The following is a 22,341-nucleotide window of genomic DNA, read 5'->3' as shown; positions in this document are numbered from 1 at the left end:
ATTCACCAATGCACACATACAAAGTGGACAGACTTGTGCAAAGATAATGCAAACCATTTATCCTGAAGAGAAACTAACCTGAAGGCATACGAGTAGATCCGAGGAGAACTGAGAGCATTTGCAAGAGCATTTGCAAATGCTCTTGCAAATGCTCTTGACAAAAGAGCACTTGCAAATGTCATACAAACACTAAGATTAGAGAATAGTCTAAAAATGTGTAAACATTTATGTGGCAGAATTGAGCTTTTCATCAATCATCCCACAACCCCAAACTGTTTAAAAAGTGATTAGATAGATAGATTTTATTTTGAACAATAAACTTACAGAAAATTCTCAATAAACAAAATAAATAAATATGACATGTCATAAAAGGAGATGTATACATGAATATGGTTCTACCCCTTTTAATAATGAACTTGGTTATCAAATATCCATGTAAATAATCACCTTAATGATTATTATATAGCTAAAAAAGTAAAGCTGTTTGTGAACTGCAATTCTTCCTATCGTGTGTACATCACATCATTTATATCTCCCTGGATCAACAGCAGATTACTCACCAAAGCACAAAACAAACAAACTCATGCAAATAGTTTATCCTGAAGAGAAACTAACCTTAAGGCATACAAGGTCAGCCACTTTTTAAAAGGTTTACTGGTGCCTGATATAATGACACTGATGTTATTGTCTCTGTGATCCCTCTTTTATTTACAATTTTTTCAAGTTCATATAGTGACTTAAGTTCTATTAAGTTATTATTTTTCTTGGACAGTAATTAGAAAGGAAGTGATGAGAGTTGTGATAAACCTCTGGATCAAAAAGCAGTATTAATAATTCCCGTCCCTACATGCGTGTCTGGATGTTCCATGTTCTTGCATCAGTAAGTGGCACTTTGAAGCATGAACAAGCATAATACATTATATTACCATGAATCCTAAATTAATAACAACACACTATTACTAAACCTGTTTGTACATGAAGAGCAATCATTATCAGGACAAACTGACAAATGGTTTGGAAATTAACAGCATCTGGATTGTGGAGAACATTTTCTCCTACTTGTTATAAGTTTCAAGAACACAAGGCTCCTGTGTGAATACACCTACTAACAGGTCTTAACTACTATGTTGGAATTGATCACACATTTATAATATATATAGTATTTGAGGTGTGTGTTCCTAAAAATGCTTGGGAACTGTAATGTAGATTTGTTTCAGGCAATTTAATTTTAGGTCAGATCTAAGACGAGAAGTTTTAAGTAAGAAAAATTTGACAAGAACAAAGTTGGAAAATCATTTGTTAATCTCACAATTAAAACTGATGTTAGTGAGAACCTAAAGAAGCTTTTAGATCATTTTACAACACAAACGACAAAGAAGCCAAAGTACATGTGGCACTTTAAAAGTGAACTTTATTGGCCAGTATACCATGTCAAAAACTTTAAATTCATTTAGAATCAGTGTAGATTAAGACAAAACTATTGTTCAGTAAATAATGAGAAACCAGATAGAATGGTTTATTACTATCATCTAGTTCTATCCAATTTTTGATGAATTAACACACTTAGAAAACATTACTTCACAGTAAGAAAGTTAGAAAGTAAGAAAGTTTTGTCCTTAAAATCATTCTTTGAAAATCCAGCATAGAGTACGTTTTGTGATCAAGGTTCAGGATTTATGTTAAACACCCAGAAAATCATTGGAATTTAAATCCCAATCAACCAAGACTAAACTATGATTAAAAATTGGACAAAAAACCCGTATATATTCAAGAAAACAAAAATGTTAAATCATTAAAACAAAATGTATCTGGGACATCATAGTGGACTGGTGACTAAGACCTGTACCATGTAAACCACAGTGGTGGGCCGTCAGGGCCAGCTAAGCCTTCTCTGCTGGCCTAAACAGAATCACAAAGTTATAGCTATTTTAGAATTTAATAATTTTTTACAAATACACTACAAGTATTATCATTTTTACAGACTACTATTTTAGTGTAGTTAGTTGTGTTTAGTGTGTGTTAGTGTGATTTCTAAAGGAATTTCTTTGAAAGAACTAAGAATGACTTTATAGAAATAGACAATCTACTCGCTGGTGGTCTCTTATGTAGGTCATACAGCAGTGGTGGGCCGTCATGGCCAGCAAAGCCTTCTCTGCTGGCCTAAACAGAATCACAAAATTATTGCTATTTTATAATTTCATAATTTTTCACAAATACACTACATGTATTCTAATTATTTTTTTCCCATTAGCTCATTGCACAGCTACTGTCTTCCTCAGTTGCTCTGCTTCCAGTGCAGCTTTTTTTAAGGAGAGCGTGGCTTTTGTCAAACAGAAAGCTATATAGCAGATCTTAGCGTTTAGTAAGAGTTCAAGTTGAAAGATATGTATGAAGTTATGACATTGACATGACATTTTGAGCGTTTTTAAATGGATTTCTGGAGAAGGACATTTCCAGAAAAACTGGACATCATATCAAAGGGTCGGTCAAGCCCACAGCTAGCAGCCCTGACCCAGCATGGAAAAGGATTTGTATGAACGGTATTTCTGGCTGACAGCGGCGGACAAGCATTGCACATTTTATGGCTAAGAATGTGTTTCATTTGCAACTGAGCTCTTGGTGTTTGGAGCTACGCTACGCTAACCTAGCCAGCTACTATGCTAACCGAGGCAGCTACACTACAGGACACGCACAAGCTACGTGCTTTTGAAAACTTTTGGAGAGACCTGAGTGGACTTTTTAAGTGAAGAGCAGCTGTGGTAAGTTAACTGATTTTGAGTCCTTACATCTGCAGTAGCGTTTCTACTGTGTTCATTTGTCTATTGTGTCTTTTTTATGAATAATATAAATGGCTCGTGCTCTAGCGCCGCAGTGTTGCTGGATTGATTTGTTGCTTTGTTGTCATATAAATATATGTGACTGGTTCTAGTGAGTTTTTCTTGTCATTGTGTTAATTACATTGATTTTGACTATATGCATTGTCCGTTAATTACGAAGCATCCCGTCATGCGCGGGGTTATTGTCCGGACAATTGAATCCATTCAAGCTCCCCGCTAAGCTAGTTAGCTTAGCCCCCCTGAAGACACGTGCGGTGCCGCAGCCTCAGCTGTTTTTTGTTATTGTTCCGGGTTCAGAGGTCACAAAGCCTGTTGTCTGTTACGTGAGCGCAGTCCACCAATTTAAGCTTCTGCATTTTCCAAATGCACTAGTATTATTCAAACGTATTGTTCGGTTCTTAAGCCTCGTACCGAACGGTTTAATACGAATACGTGTTTTATTACACCCCTAGAAACAAATAACCATAGCTGTGGCATCATAATGAGCTTATTTGGACATGGCTCAAGTCTAGTAGGACAGCACAGAAGGCCCAGGAATAAAATGCACGGTCCGCCACTGGTAATCCACAATGTACCTGGTTTGATCACAACAAGCGAATTCAAAGTACATATCAAAACACTCAAAGAGAACCTGAATAAGATGAGTTGACAAAAATGGTTGAGACCACATCCAGAGGCCTCACGTCTCTAACATGCAGGGCTCTTCAGTTGGTTATCAGCTGTGCAGCTGCCGGGCTGGGAGGACCAGCACCAGTGTAATAAAAAGCATCGTTAGCATTATTCAGAACAGCTCAATCTGGAGGCATTATGTAGATATTTTAACAACAGTTTTACCAAATTGGTGGTTCTTCATCTGAGCTTCCCTTCAGTTCTTTGTAGTGGTTCTTCACGATCTCAAGCTCCAATGTAACGTCTAAAGAAAAAAACATGTTAACATCAAGTTCACTATTAATCACACTATTGGAATTTGTTGACCTATTCATTTCAATCAGTATTTTTAATGATTATTATGTTTTTATTTGGTAACGTTGCCTTTACCTGGGATTGAGACACAATCTGTCTTGAGCGACAGCTCGATTGATTCCTGCATTGTTGTTTCCAGATTGTCCAGGATGTCCCTCTATATTAGCATAAAAATCTTTATCATTTACAGCCAAAATGTGTCTTATAACAAAAGCTGAATGTTTGTGAAAAGGCCTGCAGTGTTTTAGTAGCAAAAGCAGTATTCAAAAAGAGGCATATTCCACTTGATTATATATATGATGACCTAGAATTGTAGATAAAGATAAGCAGCACAACATGTTTTACTATATCCTCATCGTACGACGTATTATAAAATGTTACAAACCATCAAGTCATCCAGCTGTTTCAACATAACATCTTTAGCTTTCTGGAACATGACGTTTTTTGACCCACGTACGTGCTTCACAATAGTTTCCCTCATATTATTCAGCGTGCCCGGTCCATTAATTTGTTTTGCTTCTACAATAAAACAGAAAACTTAAAGTTAATTAAATTTAGTTATAATTACATTCTGCACAATTATGATGAATAATGTTTATTTTTTCAGTGTCAGGTTTTATATGTCATGATCTTTGTTGTACCGTCATAGTATTTCTGCATGTTTGTCTCAATTGTTGTCGTCAGACTGCTGTAGATTGTTTTCTTACGGTCGCGGATGATTTTGTTGAGTTTTGTCTTCATCCTTTTTTCCTAAGAGAGAGAATATGAATCGTTGATCCACATACTTTAACTAAAATCAAGGTAATCTACAAATAGGCTCATCTTGTGTGTGTCCCCCCTCCCCCCCAGATTTTACCTGAAAAAGGAGCAAGTTTCTCCAGTTTTTACTGACATTTACTGTATACTTCTTCATATACAGTGTATACACAGTTCTCTACACTGGCTACCTGTAAGAGCTCGCATCCAGTTTAAGACTCTGGTGCTAGCCTACAGGGCAGTGAAAGGAACAGCTCCTTCCTATCTCCAGGCCATGGTCAAGCCTTACACCCCCGCCCGACCACTTCGCTCTGCTGCCTCGGGGGGATTGGTCGCCCCGTCGCTCAGAGGTCCTGGCAGCCGATCCACCCGGTCACGGCTGTTTTCTGTCCTGGCCCCACAGTGGTGGAATGAACTTCCCACTGACGTCAGGACAGCGGAGTCGCTGCCCATCTTTCGGCGCAGGCTGAAAACCCACCTCTTCAGGAAGTGCTACCCTGAGCCTTCCACTTAGCGCTTATTGTTTTCATACTAGCTTGTTGCACTTATTGTATTCATATTACTTATAGCACTAACTGTTTTTCTTGTTTCTGCGCTGTACTTTGGCTCTGAGTTATGCTCTGTTTCATGCTCTTAGATGCTTGTTTTGAAAAGGAAATGTATTTATGACTTCTGGTGACTAGTAGTTCTTTTGATTACCAATGTTGATGCACTTATTGTAAGTCGCTTTGGATAAAAGCGTCTGCTAAATGACTGTAATGTAATGTAATGTAATATATGTGTTATCTTCTAAAAACATCTATATTTCATTCATTCTCTCATGTTTAGTCTTCATGTCAGTCCTCAGTAACAGACTTGATGTTTGGGATGATTTTCTCACCCTTCTGCTGAAGCCTTTCTGACCTGGACTAATATCTTAATAGAGACTAATGGTACTATTCTCCTCTTTTACCTCTGTACTGAGAAATATCAGTTGCAGTTCGACATCTTTGTTCTCTGTCTTGTCTTTCATCTTCTTTGTGTCAAGTGAAAATGAATTGAGGACTCCGTTGAATGGTCCACATTTTCCTTCATTTCTGAAACATGTTAACAAGTTGAAATGTTTCATAAACGCAGCATTGACAAGTTTGTATTTCAATAATGTAATTTGTATGTATGCATTATATCACATAACTTTTATAACTGTATAATTTACAATTAGTTATTTCTAGACATTCTCCATAGTTTGTACAATTAGCCTGCACAGGGTTTTATGTCTTTATTAAGTCATTTCTTACGGGAAGGTCTTCTTGAATTCCTCATCAATGCTCTCAGTCAGGCATGAAGATAACTTCATATTGAGGTTTATTTGTTTCCCCTTTTTTGTTTCTTTGTAGGTGCCATCGTGCTCTACTATACACTTCAGTATTTTGTGGAAACCCCTACCTGACTTATTCTGAAACATAACAGAAAAAACAGAAACATTTTAAGACATTCATATGAAGTGCAATATCCATTGTAATGATGTTGTTATAATTCAAATACGTACAGGAGGATATATCACCGACTCCAAGACTTTTTCACATGAACTTTTAGATTTTTCGACCCCCTCACTGAGGCACTTTTCAAAAGCCCGTTGAGTCTCTTTCATTGGTTTCCTGACTTTATCAAGTTCATCCCTCATCTTTAGTTGAAGGATTGTGTACACAGCTGTCTTTATGTCAGCCTGAAATCAACAACAACACATTCAGTATTCAAAGCAATGAAACCATACTGCTACGTGACTGAGTTTTCTTGATTTATTCACATTTATACAAAATGTTGTTGATTTTGAGTTAGACCACCCTTTAATTACTGTCGTTATGTAGCCTCTCTGAAGCGACACAAATTCAGGAAAACAACTAAAATGTATGTATGGATGATATTACATGTACGTAGTCTGTCTTTGACTTTAACATGTTTTCACATTGTTTTATGTCAATATTAATGATTAAAGACAAATAAAGAGATTGGATTTCTTGATCTCACCCCTTCTCCATGGCTGGCCCCTTGAATCAGAGAGAGAATCCCACGAGCTCCAGACACATAGTTTAACGTCTCTGAGTGACAGTCATTGAGATCCTGCAGAAATTCCTGAAGTTTGGGTATTTCTGTAAATGAAAATGATTTTGCATCTTAAATAGTTACAAAACATAATTACATTTTCTTGCCATAATCTAATTAGTCATTTGTGTTTGTTTTGTTTAAGTAAAGTAAATCTAAATGTGCTCATATATGAAGACTTCACCTACCAGTGTCGTCTCGATCTAGACGTTTCTTTTTTAGAAACTCTTTGGAGCTCACTGTGAACACTCTGAAACTTTCATCACTGAAATGTTTCTAAAAAGAAAAAGTTTTGGTTTTAAGGCATGCGTGCAGTCGTAGACAATCTTTGTGTTATACTTTCTGTCAGTCTATAAAACTCACCTTAACCTCCTTTAGTTTTCTGAATTCTTCATTCACTGCTTTCTTGGCTCGATCATTTGTTTTCAATATCAAAGCACGGACATCAGCTGCTGAACTAAATTAAAATATTAGCATTAATTTGCACCTCATACAGTATTTGGAGAACTGAAACCTCAAATTCCAACTTTTTTTTGGAAGTTTTCTGGAAAGAACTATGCCATTTTGTAAACATAGAGACACAGTTACAGACTACTATTTCACTGTAGTTAGTTGTGTTTAGTGTGTGTTAGTGTGATTTCTAAAGGAATTTCTTTGAAAGAACTAAGAATGACTTTATAGAAATAGACAATCTACTCGCTGGTGGTCTCGTTTTCTTATGTAGGTCATACAGCAGTAGCAGTGGTCATGGCCAGCAAAGCCTTCTCTGCTGGCCTAAACAGAATCACAAAATTATTGCTATTTTATAATTTTTCACAAATACAGTACATGTATTCTAATTATTTTTTCCCATTAACTTATTTTCTCATTGCACAGCTACTGTCTTCCTCTGTTGCTCTGCTTCCAGCCTGCAGCTTGTTTTAAGTAGAGCTTTTATCCAATCAGATTCAGCCTCTATTTCTCTAGGTAAGAAGAGAGGCCCGAGGCCTGCTAGCTAGACCTTGCAGATTAAAGTATATGGTGATGATATTGTTGATTGTCAAAGTCTTCAACCAATCAGATCTATATTTTGACACGTTGGGTGTATTCTTTGACGTGCCAGAGCTGGCGAGGTAGCCTACAAGTACGTCAGCATTAACATGTGCCGTGATTGGTCAGTGGGCTAGCGTGACTGTTGTGATGCTGAAGCAGCTAGCAGAAGTTAGTATTAGTAGTAACAGTTCAAGTTGAAAGATATGCAAGAAGTTATGACATTGACATGACATTTTTAGCATTTTGCTTGGTGTAGATTCTTTTCTTTTTTTTTTACCTAGCTTTGTTTTTTTAACACTCCATGGCTGGAGGAGGAGAAACGGATTTCTCAAGAAGGACATTTCCAGAAAAAATGGACATCATAATAAAGGGTCAGTCAACCCCACAGCTAGCAGCCCTGACCCAGCCAGGAAAAGAATTTGTACGAACGGTATTTCTGGCCGACAGCGTCGGAGAAGCGTTGCACATTTTATGGTTAAGAATGCGTTTTACTTGCAACTGAGCTCTTGGTGTTTGGAGCTAACCAAGGCAGCTACACAACACCATAAGCATGGCAGGACACTCACAAGCTACTATGCTTTTGAAAACTTTTGCTGAGACGGTGGATCTACAACTCAACGAACACGTTCGCAGGAGGACCTCTGGCTGGAACTGAACCTGTACAACCGCGTCATAAAACTCTTTGTAATCAAAGAAAGGAGGATATACTTTTGTCTTTAAATGAACAGCAGCTTTGATAAGTGAAGTGCTTTTGTGTTTTTACATCTGCAGTAGCGTTACTACTGTGTTAATTTGTCTATGGTATCGTTTTTATGATATGGTTAATATTGTTCCCTCTGATGTGAATAATATTTGAATGGCTCGTGCTCTTCAGTGTGCGGTGGAATACGTGAAAACATTATATTTCCCACAATTTAACTTTCTGCATTTTCTAAATGCACTAGTATTATTCAAATGTATTATTCGGTTTGTAAGCCTTGTACCGAATGGTTTAAACGAATACGTGTATTATTACACCCCTAGAAACAAATGATAACCCGTAGCTGTGGCGTCATAATGAGGTTATTAGGAGGTAGTTCATCTGTAGTACGACAGCACTGAAGGCCCAGGTATATAGGCCCGCCACGGTCATATAGAGACATCAGTATTATTATTGAGACCGTTTCATAAACACTTCAAAATTCCTCACAGTTCCTTTAATATATATGTATATGTACTTTTGGCATCTTAAATCACTTACTGATCTTCTGAATCTTCAATATGATCAGACTTGGTGCAGATAAAGTGAATATGCTGACACTGGCCACCATTTCCCATGTAGCTAGAGGCACTTTCCAGGATCTCCCAGGGTTCTGGCTCTGATGCAGCTTGATTCCTGTCAGTCACGATCCACACAGTGGAACAACTTCCAACGAACTGAAGGGACATGACAGCAAGTTAATTATGATGGCTATCAGTACTTTGTAATAACATGATGTCACAGTTAGCAGATAACACAGTAATACACTAAACAGCATTGCATGTGATGAATTACCGTTTTCCACATCCTGTCCCTGCTCTTGTTACGGTCCCCATTTCCAGGAAGATCCACAAGTGTGACATGCTTAAGAAGATCATTATTTGGCACCCTGATAGTCACACACTTCACTAGTGGCCAATACCACCTCTTTATGTCTTTACCTTCTCCATCTTTTGGGTCGCTTCTTGTGTATCTGACTAATTTTGCAGATAGCTCTTTAGCCTGCAATAAATAATAAAATGAGATTAAGGCAATATAAGGCGATTTCATTCATAAACACAGACTCCAACTTCAAACTTCTTTACAAATTGCACAAAAGAATTAGAACAGGAGAATATAAAAAGAAGAGCAATTAAGTAACCCCGTCATTGAAACAACAGAAGCAAAAAGCTAAATTTGGATCAATAAATATTAAATACTAAACCGGAAGTGGATACAAAAGTACAATTTTGGGTGACAATTAGGTTTTAAATTGATGATGATCAGATTTTGACAGTGCCTAAGATTATCTAGGTCATAGCAAGTATGTTTATCATCGTAACATAATGCAGCTTCCCTGTGTTTCATGTTGACCCTTGACAGACAGCAGACCCTGGTCTGATGATTACGTTTACATGAAGGTTCATATGGATAGCAGTGGCGGGTCGTGCATTTTATTCCTGCATGGGCCTTCAGTGTTGTCTACTACAGTTGAACCACCTCCTAATAACTCATCATGACACCACAGCTACGGGTTATTATTTGTTTCTAGGGGTGTAACAATACACATATTCATATTATACCATTTGGTACGAGGCTTACGAACCGAACAATACCTTAATACTAGTGATAATTAGTAATAATACTAGAGCATTTGGAAAATGCAGAAGCTTAAATTGTGGGAAATATAATGTTCTTTCGGTGGAACCACTGCACTCAACCTGGCAACCCAGCCAATGTCAGGGACAACGTGCTGCCTGAAACGCCCACCATGGAAGAAAAACATTGTACACGGCACGTGTGTTCCAGGAGGTTATGCTAAACTAGTTTAGCAGGAAAACAACACGCACAAACTCACGCTACAAGCACACACGCTACACACTCTCCCTGCAGCGTTTAGGTAGCTGTTACCTACTGATTCAAACAAGGCTAAAGCAATCGCCACACAATCCCCATTTCTCCAGAAAATACATGAATGCGTGCATGACGGGATGCTTAATCATTAACGGACAATGCTCAAAGTCAAATTCAACGCAATTTACACAATGACAAGAACAAACTCACAAGAACAAGTCACATATATTTATATGACAACAAAGCATGACAAATCAATTCAGCAACACTGTGGCGCTAAAACACGTATTCCTCCACACACTGAAGAGCACGGGCCATTCAAATATTATTCACATCAGAGGGAACAATATTAACCATATCATAAAAATGACACCATAGACAAATGAACACAGCAGTAACGCTACTGCAAATGTAAAAACACAAAAGCAGTTCACTTACTAAAGCCGCTGTTCACTATTTAAAGACAAACTATATCCTCCTTTTTTTGATTTCAAAGAATTTAATGATGTGGTTGTACAGTCCATCAGTGCGGTTCAGTTCCAGCCAGAGGTCCTCCTGCGAACGTGTACAGAGAAAACAAAAACAAAACAAACAAACCTGATGCTGGTCATCCACCTCCCTCACCCTGTCACCATGCACCCCTCCCCTCAGCAACATGGTACCAGTGGGAAGCCAGTTAAGAGGGAACAAGGAGAGACAAGGACAAGCAGATAACATGCATGGGCTATCGTTTAATAATAAGGCGCCCTGGACAAAGCGTCTGCCACCACATTGTCTGAACCCTTGATATGCCGAATATCCAACCAATATGACTATAGTAACAGTGACCACCTTATCAATCTCTGATTAGGACACTGCAAAGTGTTGAGGAAGGTCAAGGGGTTATGGTCAGTGGAGACAACCACAGGCACTACCCCAGAACCGATGTAAACATCAAAATGTTTTAGTGCCCATATCAACAGCGGTGCCTCTTTTTCTATCGTAGAATAATTTAACTGATATAAATTCAATTTCCTCAAAAAGTAGCTTACTGGTTTATCAAAGCCCAGATCATCGATCTGCAAAAGTACAGCACCCGCCCCCACGTGACTAGCATCCACCTGAAGGTAAAACGGACAGTCAAACTGCGGGGCTGCCAAAACCGGGACACTACACAACAATGTCTTTACCCTTTGAAAAGCCTGTTGACTAGCGGGGGACCAAGCAAAAGTCGTTTTTCCCTTCAGTAAATCAGTGAGTGGGACTACCACTTAAGAAAAATTTCTACAAAAGCTTCTGTAGTATCGTACCAAACCCAGAAAACGCATCAGTTCCTTTTTTGTGGTAGGTGTATGATAAGGTTTTATCATACACGTGTGTCGAACGCGGCCAGAAGAAATGTTGTAGGACCCGATCATAGGTTTTCCTGACCCCGCTATGTCCAGATTCATCATGAGCCAATTTCAAAGCAGACTCTCTGATTTAAAATGGCAACACAATTTGGAAAATGGGGTCCCCAATAAAACTGTCACCATGAGGCACCCATTTTCTTACCAGCAGGGCATTGTGCATGAAATAACCTTGAGAATTATTTCTTACCTCCTCCGCGGGAAGCACCTGCTTGAACAACCCTCTCAAAGAAGGATCAGACTGCTGTTCAACCTTTCAGTCTTCCTGCAAAACTGAGAGGGGTACATCAGACAGGGAAAACGCACACAACTCTGACGTGTCACACTTCAGATTTTTAGAATCAACCGGCGAATCAAGGTTGACATGCATCATGGAGCGTGTTACCGCACATTCAGTAAAAACCTCGGGGAAGTTAACTTCGTTTTCATCAGGTTGCTTCCTTAACAGTGGATCCGAGGAAACCACAGGAAGTGGTGGCGGAACGTCAGCCCAAACATTACATTACATTACAGTCGCTTAGCAGACACTTTTATCCAAAGCGACTTACAATTCAGTATCTATCTACACACCGTAGACGCAGCTACGGGAGCAATTTTGGGGTTAAGTGTCTTGCTCAAGGACACACTGACATGAGACTAGTGGAGCGGGAGCCGGGGATCGAACTTGTGCGTTAGGACATAATCATCTACGAAAGCAGCCGCTTCTGTAGCAGTTTTTACCTTTCGGTCATTTATATATGTGGCAATCCTCTCGGGTATGATATTTCTAAACTGTTCTAGCACTATCAAGTCACACAGCTCCTCAAAACTGTCCACCTTTAATGCAGAACACCAGCGCCCAAAATGAGCTGTCAAATCACAGGCAAATTCAAGGTGTGTCTGCTTATCCCCTTTTCTCCACGCCCGAAAACGTTGGTGGTACGCCTCAGGGACCAACTCGTAAGCTTTTAACACCGGCGACTCGACGACCAAATAATTTGTACAATCTGCTGACGACAATGATCCATAGGCCTCTTGTGCTCTACCGGTCAATACGCACTGCAGCATTGATGTGCAAGCAGACTCAGGCCACTTTCTTGTGTCCGATACGTGCTCAAATAGAGAAAAATGTTTCAGGGTCCTTCTCATTCAATTTCGACAACAACCGCAGGTTACCCAAAATATCAAAAGATTCCCCTGAAGGCCTCGGGTAAGGTGAGGATTCCAGCTCCACAGAACCCTCAGCTATAAATATCCCACTTTTGATTAAATCCAGCCTGTATTGTTGCAGAGTCAACTTTGTTTGTTCAGCCTGGTAGCGCAATTTTTCCACAGCCAATTGCTTATCAATCTCTGCTTGTTGCATCATTTTATCATGCTTTAACCGTAACATAAGCATCTCTTTTTGCTGCTCAAATGTTAAACCCACAGGACCAGGAGGTTGGTCCTGACTACCTGTTAAAACAATCATCTCACTTAAATTTGTTTAAGTCTGCCTTTTAATTTTTGGACAATTTTATGTTTTTCTTGGAGGCTAAATTTAGCTCAGTGTTTGGTGTCAAAATGCCGACGTAAATTGTATTCCTTCATCACAGACACTGCCTCATAACACAGAAGACAGACTAGTTTTTCTCCTCGAAGCACAAACATGTATTTGCTTTCCCATCTTTCATTACATTTTCTTCCCTCTGCATACATTTTTCTCTTCGTGGAGATTTTGGGATCATTTGTCGATCTTTTTCAACTTAATCACTTGTTAGAAAACCGCTTTACGGGCTGTTGCCTCTCTTGTCCACCTGTTGTGATAGTTTTAATGTCGGGACACAGACAACATGCTATCTCATAATTTCGACCATGGGGATATTTTTATTTTCAAGTCTAACTTTAAAAAAAAAATTTCCAATGGAATAGAGCAATGGTCTTAGCCATTTCCTACACCAAACAGGTAAATAAACTACCCCGTGTACCATGAGCCAAAGCAAGTGTCAGCAAGGTGCCTACAAGGTCCAATCCGCACCCGAGAAGAGAGCAAATCCCCTCTAACTAATCTGCCTTCCCCAGTCTAACTAAACTCACTCAGCCCTAGTCTTCATGCAGTGGCAGTGGCGGGTATTTACACACTGAATACCAATAGTGCGAAAAAGACGACCAGCAATTGGCAACCTCCCCCAGACTATGGCCGTGCTCCCGAGCAATTGCTCCAACCACATTAACCGCAGCACTACCCAAAAAAACCCAGACGAACCCAAAGGTGCTCCCACACAACACTTTGGCACCAGCCAACACTTACCCGAACGCACTGATCATAACCTAGGGCTATCTCCCAAGCCTCTAGCCTTCTAATTTACCGTATATCTCCCCAGTAGCGCACAGCTTACCACAACAAACCTTTGACGGTTTCCACTTTACACACAACAACAATAACGCAGCTCCGTAGTAAATTTATGACATCATCTCATTCACGAACTTCTACGAGCCTCTCCATCAGACAATTCAATGACTTACTATGTAACGGACTGGACGAGCCCCCAATTTGTCACGACCCGGCTTGAGCCATGACAAAAAGGGAGACACACAGGTTTTGAAACGGAAAGGTGAACATTTATTAATCAACAACTGAAAACATGGTGCTGCAGGAAGGAACAGAGCGACTCGAGGACTGCAGAAGGCAGGTCCTAAATACCCCCTGGGAGACTGGCTAGGTGCTCCCAATTGTACCGCTAGGCTCTGCCTACAAGGGACCTGCAAGACACACAGACATCACAGACAAGCAAACGGGAATGCCCACAGCAGGCCGTGGTTAAAGCCAGAGGCCGTCACAGTTGAGTTGTAGATCCACTCGGGTCTTATCAAAAGTTTTCAAAAGCACCGTAGCTTGTAAGTGTCCTGTCGTGCTATGGTGTCTTGTTGCTGCCTTGGTTAGCCAACTCAGGTTAGCAAATCCAGCTTAGCTCCAAATAGCAAAATGCTCAGTAGCAAATAAAACGCATTCTTAGCCATAAAATGTGCAACGCTTCTCCGATGCTGTCAGCCAGGAATACCGTTCGTATAAATCCTTTTCCTGGCTGGGTCTGTGGGGTTAGCCGACCCTTTTTTACTTTTCTGGAAATGTCCTTCTCCAGAAAAGCGTTGCCACTAACTCTCAAATCAGTTTGTCCTCCTCCTTCAGCCATTGAGTGTTAAAAAAAACAAAGCTACACCAAGCAAAATGCTAAAATTGTCATGTCAATGTCATAACTTCTTACATATATAAACTTAAACTCTCACTACTACTAATACTAAGTTTTGCTAGTTAGCTTTCAGCTTCACAACAATGACGCTAGCCCACTGACCAATCACGCCGCACGTTAATGCTGATGTACTTGTAGGCCACCTAGACAGCTCTGATATATAAGAATACGCCCAACATGTCAAACAAAAAATCTGATTGGTTGAAGAATATGACAATCAACAATATCATCCCCATTTACTTAAACTGCAAAGGCTTCCTAGCTTGCCTTGGGCCTCTCTTCTTACCTAGAGAAATAGGGGCGCAATCTGATTGGATAAAAGCTCTACTTAAAACAAGCTGCAGGCTGGAAGCAGAGCAACTGAGGAAGACAGGAGCTGTGCAATAAGAAGATAAGCTAATGGGACAAATAATTAGAATACATGTAGTGTATTTATAAAAATAATTAAAATGTAAAATAGCTATAACTCTGTAATTCTGTTTAGGCCAGCAGAGAAGGCTTAGCTGGCCCTGACGGCCCACCACTGATGGGTAGAGCATGTATGAAACATAATTTGGTCCTAAAAAATCTTTTAAAATCAATCAGATAAAGATTCAAGGTTTGCAATAATTCTATGTAATTCATTAATGGCACCAACGAAATTCACCTCAGCTCTGTCTTTATTTAGCAAGAGACCAATTTCAAGCCATTGATTTTTTCAATGCAGTGACAAAGTAGTACCACAGCCTACCAGTGAAAGAGAAATATAGATGTGAGCATCGTCAGCGTTAAGTGTCCCTGTATAAAAAGGGATCATGAATAGACTGAATAGAAGGGGGTCAAGTACTGATCCTTGTGGTTCTCCAAAGGTCTTGCTTACCTGCTGGGAAGTTGGGTTGATTGAGATAAAATAATTACTATTACTATTACCAGCTGAACAAAAGTGTGAACAAAAGCAGTATTGAGATTTAACAATACAAGATGTCATTTAATCTTAATGTAAATTGTTTGGGCACAAAGACAGAGGAAAAATCCTGATTGGATGTTGTTAAAACAGTTAAATAAATATATTTACTTACTGGTATACAAACTTCTTTAAGATTTGTCTATAAAGGGAACATTTTCTATGGGTTTGTAGATATTGAGAACAGGTGGATCAAGGCCACTCTTTTTTTAAGTTTCACATACTAATTTTACTTTTACATTTGTTGAACTACCCCTGAACTAAACCAACCTGGAATGGCTACGCAGCATGCATATTACATAAACCTCAATAACATTTCCCTCTGTCAGACACACAAGAAGGCTTCTTATGAAGTGATACAAGATTTTTACTCTTACTTACTGTTTCAACTGTCAAAATCTTCCCCTTGGAAAGGAGAAATTCTGGGATCTCTTTGAAATATTTGTCATTTATGAGGTCATCAGGAGATTTGTTTTCCCAGTCTTGTCCATACAGCGCTGACAGCTTTTCAACTATGTCCCGACAATCATTGACATCTTTCTGATCACTTTCCTGATCCGCATCATCCCCAAGGAAATTTTTAGAGAACCACAACTCATCTTTCCACTCCTAAATAGAATTAAAAAAATACCTTTAACTTCGTTAAATTATATGGCATGCCTTTTTAAATAGCTTCAAGAAAACAAACTATTCAGCTCATTTTACCTCTTTTGTAATGAACTCAATGTTTGCCTCATACTTTGAGTTCCTCATGTTAGCCTCCACTTTAATCATCACTGAGGTACATGCACTGACGTCTCCAGAGGGCAAGAGATCCTTCACTCCAATGACGGCGTTTATCAAAGAGCTCTTTCCAGCCCCGGTTTTGCCAAAGACACCGACCACCTCCCTCTTGTCCGTCTTCAAATCACTGATTTCTTTCCTGTTGTACAAGAGTTTATGTGGGTTAATTCATTTGTTTCAAAAACATAAAAACACTGAAAGAACGTGTTAAAATATGTCTATGAACAGCCCTCTTCAGCATATTGTACTATCTTCAGTTGAAGTAATTTGCTGTAAATTTTGGGTAAATTAAGACTTTTTTTCAAACAAAACTAGAATTTCTGCCTCACGACTGTATCCCACAAACAAACAGTCAAGTTGCAGTTCACATCCATGTCTTTCCAAAGTGTCATCACTTCATCATGTCATCCTATTAGACATTTGTGTGAAATTGTCATAATTAGCTGAATTCTTCAGTTATGATCAAAAACGTGTTTTGTGAGGTCACAGTGACCCTGATCTGTGACCACCAAATTCTAATCAGTTAATTCTTGAGTCCAAGCGGATGTTTGAGCAGAATTTGAAAAAAAATCCTTCAAGACGTTGGTGAGAAATGGACGACCAGACAAACCCATGATGCCTGGCTCAACACTACCAGTCTTAAATCTCTTAGTGAAACTGGCCCCTGCTCAGGAGTGGAACCAGGCCAGCATAACATATTAATATGGAAAATTTAATAAACTTTATACTTACGTCAGGAAGTTGTTGAGCTTGTTGTCTTTGTGAGGTATTTTCTGAAGGACACTACTCATGATGTTTTTGACATCAGACAGTATGATTTCTTCTGTCAGAGTGAAAGTAAAGAACTGTTCAGCAGGAACCATGAACCAGTGTATCAAGTAAGCGGTAATGCACAATGAGGAGAGAGTGAGAGAAACTTTCTCTGCCATACGTCAGCAAATGAGAGAGTATTTTCTGTGGCCAAGATATAGAAACAGACATTTGCTATGTAAGTAAGCTAAGTCAAAATATTATTACGTAAAAATGTTAACACTATAGTAAGTTGTAGGTTGCCATTGTTTGGAAAGTATTATAAATACCTGAGTATGATCCTGGTTTGTTGGCAAGTCGTTGTTTTCTAGCTGGTGATTGACATTGGCTGGACTCTCCCTGAAGATCCAACTTTCTCTTTCCTTATCGGATATTTTTTGTTGAAAAAAAAAAAAAAAAGCAGAAAGAAAAGTTTGTTGCATCTGCCTCCCAAAATATTAAAACATGGTCTAGATATAGTTTCTTAGTCAAAGTAAGATATCACCACCTTAAAAAACTTCAATGAACACGACATGTAATCAATAAGATAAAGTGTATCTCACCTTTATCACTTGTGTCACTGGTGGACGGACAAACCTGAGGGTGAACATGAACATTTGTGTCTTAAATCAATACTAAGTGGCCATGTAAAAGTTTGAGCAGACATTGATAATATGATCTATATAATTATAATAAATGCCTTATGACACCTGAGTGCTTGAAACTTTATTCAACTTACTTGAGCAGACGAATCAACTGTTTCTGGATTTGCTGTGTTTTGTTCCTTCTAGTGACGAAAGACAATAGTTGCAAATCCATAATAGTAAATAAATGTTAAAATTCTAGCACATGCTATTATTGTTAATGAGATATGATCAATTATGTGTCATGAAAACAAAAGTCTGTGCTCCTCTAAATTATAAATACAGTATTTGTGTAAATTGTGTTCACAGAACAGAACGTTACCTTTAACAACTTGAGTCTCTCCTTGAATTTTGACCTTGGTCCCATTTTTGGGATCAAGTCTGCGATTTCTTGACTATCTAGAAGGTATAGACTTTCCGTGTCAATGCCTTCGTCTGCAATTAAAAAATACAGAGTTGAATCTCAGTCATGCCAAAATAAATTTCAAAATGCTGCATAAATCTATTGTATAATTGAGCCACATAAAAAAGTCAATATTTGTGGTTTTGAAATTTGGAATGCACCCAGTATTATGTGTATATGTATGTGTATATAATAAATATTATATCTGCGCAAAATATATGCTTTTGCTGCACGTCCTCTCCGCCTGTTTGCATGGCCAAATCCCAATGTCCTCCCTAAACCCTAAGCCCTGAACCCTCAAGGACTTAATTGATGTCACCTGGTAAGTGGTTGAGTGTGAGAGGCTCCAAGGGCTTGAAATGGTATAAATATGAATGGGACAGCACTTTGCTGCAACATATCACGTTACCATGAAAACGACAAAAAATAAGATATATAATTGTGTGTATTTATTTTATACTTTGTACTCTCTGATTTGAACGTCTTCAGGCTCTTTCCTCACAAGATGAGAGGTCATTTCATATAATCTATGTACTTGTTTTTGTCAAAACATCTTCGATGACAAAATCAAATATTTGATGGATAAATAAATAAATATACTCTGATTTTAAGTTTTTTTTTGTTCCATCATCAACCCTTAATGTTTCTGTGTAAATATAATAAGACAGGCTGAACACACGTGAGCCGTCCTCTTTGTTTACCTTATTTTTAACGTCTCCATGCGTCCACTGGTTACCCGTGTTTAACGTCACGTTGCTATGACTTGTGGGTAATTCCCTTTGGCTAAGTCAGCATACCATGCTGATTTACGGAAAGGGTTCATAAAGGGCTCAAAATGTCTGCCAGAGAGCCCTCAAACACTCGATGATATGACAATCCTAAACCCTCACTGACTTCGCGGGAGCGCGCCTCAAAGTCCGTGAGTCCGTAAGGGGGGACATTGGGATTTGGCCCATGTCTCAGTAGCGCTGGGGCCGTGGAAAATTGGCCCACAGGAGGCGGGTCTGTGAAGCAGTTTAGCCAATTGCTGATTAAAGATATAAATATGTGACATACAATTTAGCCAATCAGCGTCCTCAAATAGATTCAGCTTGGGGCCAAATTCGTATTGCCCCGAGCTGCGCGTTCTCGTCAGGACTAGTCTCGACAGGTGATCACCAGCGCGAGTGCCAGCGCGAGCACTTCTCCTCCCAAGACCCGTTTGAGAGGAGAACTTTGGCGGAGAAACTACAGGTGAAAGAGTTGCTGATCCCAGATCAACCTGAACTCACAATCAGACAGCAGAGCAGCGGGAAAGAGAAGCAGTGCATGCAAAGCTTCTCTAGTAGCTGGTACACCAGACTAGTTTGGATAGCTGGATGCGGTCATGCTAATAACTTATTTAGCTTTTTTAAAACCACAGGGACAGATCCAGCATGGACAGTTATGGGAGTGAGGGATGAGGAAGTAAGGAAACATGAGAACACCAGGGCCCACATGGATAACGCCATATTAGGCAAAGTGAACATCTTTTCTTCTACATAGTCTCATTTGCTTAGCATCAAAATTTAATTGAGATGGTAAATCAACAGTGAAAACTCATCATAGCTTAATTTAACACCGTTATTCCAAATTACTTCATGTTTACTTCTCCTGATCTTTACCTCCCTATAACAAGGTTCATAGGGGCATCTCAATAAATAAACAAAAAATAAATAAATGTTCTATTATTAGTATTATAATGTCGATATATATATATATCGATATTATATATACCGTATTTTCCGCACTATAAGGCGCACCGGATTATAAGGCGCACCTTCAATGAATGGCCTATTTTAGAACTGTTTTTATATATAGGGCGCACCGGATTATAAGGCGCATAGAATAGAGTACGAGTAAGCACAGTACCGGTGTTTACCGCTATTACTTCGGCGACGCCCCTGACTACGGTAGCCGTAATGCTGCAAGCGGTGCGGCTTTGTAGTTTACCAGTCGTACTGAAACATTTTGACAGAGCGCCGTGTACAACCAGTATGGATCAACCAATTAACCAATTGATCCATATATAAGGCGCTCCGGATTACAAGGCGCACTGTCGTTTTTTGAGAAAATTAAAGGCTTTTAAGTGCGCCTTATAGTGCGGAAAATACGGTATATATATATATATATATATATACATACACACACACACAGTATATATGTGTGTGTTTTATATTATACTGAATATTATATGATGTACTGTATATATTATTATATTATACTGAATTGCCTGTGAGGGTGACACAAATAAGATGTCCTGACGTGTTTGTCAACGTGTTATTTACTGCTTTTTTTCGTGTTGAAATAAATGTTAAATATTTAACTGCAAAGTAGTAATGTGTTTTTGATACCTTAATTTGTTTGCATTAAATCATACTGGGATGTTTGCTGAAATTGACTGGATGTGGCACAGTCCTACCTAGACAGTTTTACACCAGCCACCACTGCGTGAATGTATATTGATTGTATTTTAATTATTTATCACTCTTCAGTCTTGATTTCCGCACCGCTGAGAATCGTATCTCAATAACCTACAAGATACAGAACAGCGGTTACTCAAGTAGTTAGTTAATGTGTCTCTTTAACGGTGTGAAAATGTCCACGGTCTTTTACCTTTAGTGCTTTTGTACTCTCTGAACAGACACAAAAATTGCCAGGATTAATCAACACTGCTCTCTCCCATTTTCTTAAAACTATGTCTGTCAAGAATATGTCAGCATTGTACTGAAGAACATTGGGTCATATAAACACTGTATAAAATCTGTGCCCCAAAAAGAGGCATGGTAATACTTTACCTTCAAATATTTTGATCCACTCGCTGAGATCCCATTCAGTTAATTTATTACGAACAAAATCATCCATGACCACGAACGGCAACTGGTAGGTAAACAAATAATCATGTTTTAAATCAACCACTGCAACTTTGTAGAGTTACATTTCACTGAAGGAAAAGAAGTTATGAAAGTTCTATTATCAGACTCAAGGAAATAGCAAAGACTAAGAAAACACGAGTCATGTCACAATGAACGGTACACCGCATATAGACAAACAACCAACAGTTTATAAAAGTACAATTGAAACGATTAATCAATTCATCAACTAGTCAACTGCCAGAAAAATAATTTGCAACTATTTTGATAAAGTCAGTTTTAATTTGTAAACATTTTATGGCTCCAGATTCTCGAATGTGAATATTTCCTTTCAATGTTAAATATCTAAATTTATTTTTTATTTAATATTTTTAGGTTTGGCAACAGTCCAAACTTAAAAATATTAAATAAAAAATAATGCTTGTTGGACCATACCTGTGTCACTTTTGGCATCTGGGTAATTGTGACAGCATTTCTCACTATTTTCAGATTTTTTTTTACAAACCAAACAAACGAAAAGACTAAATGTTCAGCAGATTAATCCATGATGAAAATGATAATAAATTGCGTCCTTTACCAATTAATGATCTACAACAGTAAAATCCTGCTTCCTGCACGAGTTATAATAATCTAATGATATGATTGAATAACAGACATACGGGCTATTTTTCTGCATTGAAATACGTTCAGTACCTTTTCCTGAGTAAACCACTGCAGCATCAGGCCTGGTCAAATACTCTGATGCAGGGAGCGTCGACATCAGCATACGTTACGCTTACGCAATCTCCCATGTAGCGTTAGATATCTGGCAACATGTTGTTTGTCCCCAAGAGTACCAACTTTTCATCAAGTCGGGATAAGGACACTTCATTATTTAAATTAATTAATTTAAAGCGTGTAACTTTACAACCTTTTGTTTGTTATTCACGGTGGAGATCTTCCGGCTTTCATACGGTCAATATTTCCTTGATGTCATAATATTAATTCAAACGGTTACCTGTAGCGAAAAGACAATAGATGTAGATCAATGCCGTCCTCCAGGTTTCAAG

The 22,341-nt window shown here is 38.7% G+C and overlaps 1 protein-coding gene across 1 annotated transcript; it reads right to left on the bottom strand.

The window, feature by feature from the left end:
• Window positions 1–1,422: 1,422 nt before the first annotated feature.
• On the bottom strand, window positions 1,423–22,341 carry LOC137878107 (nuclear GTPase SLIP-GC-like). Its single transcript, XM_068718225.1, has 22 exons — window positions 22,290–22,341; window positions 21,218–21,299; window positions 18,321–18,433; window positions 18,094–18,141; window positions 17,918–17,951; window positions 17,645–17,737; window positions 17,298–17,388; window positions 16,488–16,704; window positions 16,164–16,391; window positions 9,205–9,411; window positions 8,911–9,086; window positions 7,002–7,095; window positions 6,827–6,914; window positions 6,564–6,685; window positions 6,085–6,261; window positions 5,834–5,991; window positions 5,509–5,632; window positions 4,442–4,550; window positions 4,186–4,319; window positions 3,876–3,957; window positions 3,672–3,750; window positions 1,423–3,572 (listed from the first exon to the last, which is right to left on the bottom strand). Exons 2-22 carry the CDS (start codon window positions 21,282–21,284, stop codon window positions 3,542–3,544), a joined length of 2,472 nt encoding a protein of 823 aa, XP_068574326.1. The 5' UTR covers window positions 21,285–21,299; window positions 22,290–22,341; the 3' UTR covers window positions 1,423–3,541.

This window comes from Cebidichthys violaceus, unplaced genomic scaffold (assembly GCF_023349555.1).
Source record: "Cebidichthys violaceus isolate CVI_PGR_0920_01 unplaced genomic scaffold, fCebVio1.0.p SCAF_23, whole genome shotgun sequence".
In the NCBI taxonomy this organism is placed as follows: Eukaryota; Metazoa; Chordata; class Actinopteri; order Perciformes; family Stichaeidae; genus Cebidichthys; species Cebidichthys violaceus.
This window is presented reverse-complemented; position numbering and strand designations above follow the sequence as displayed.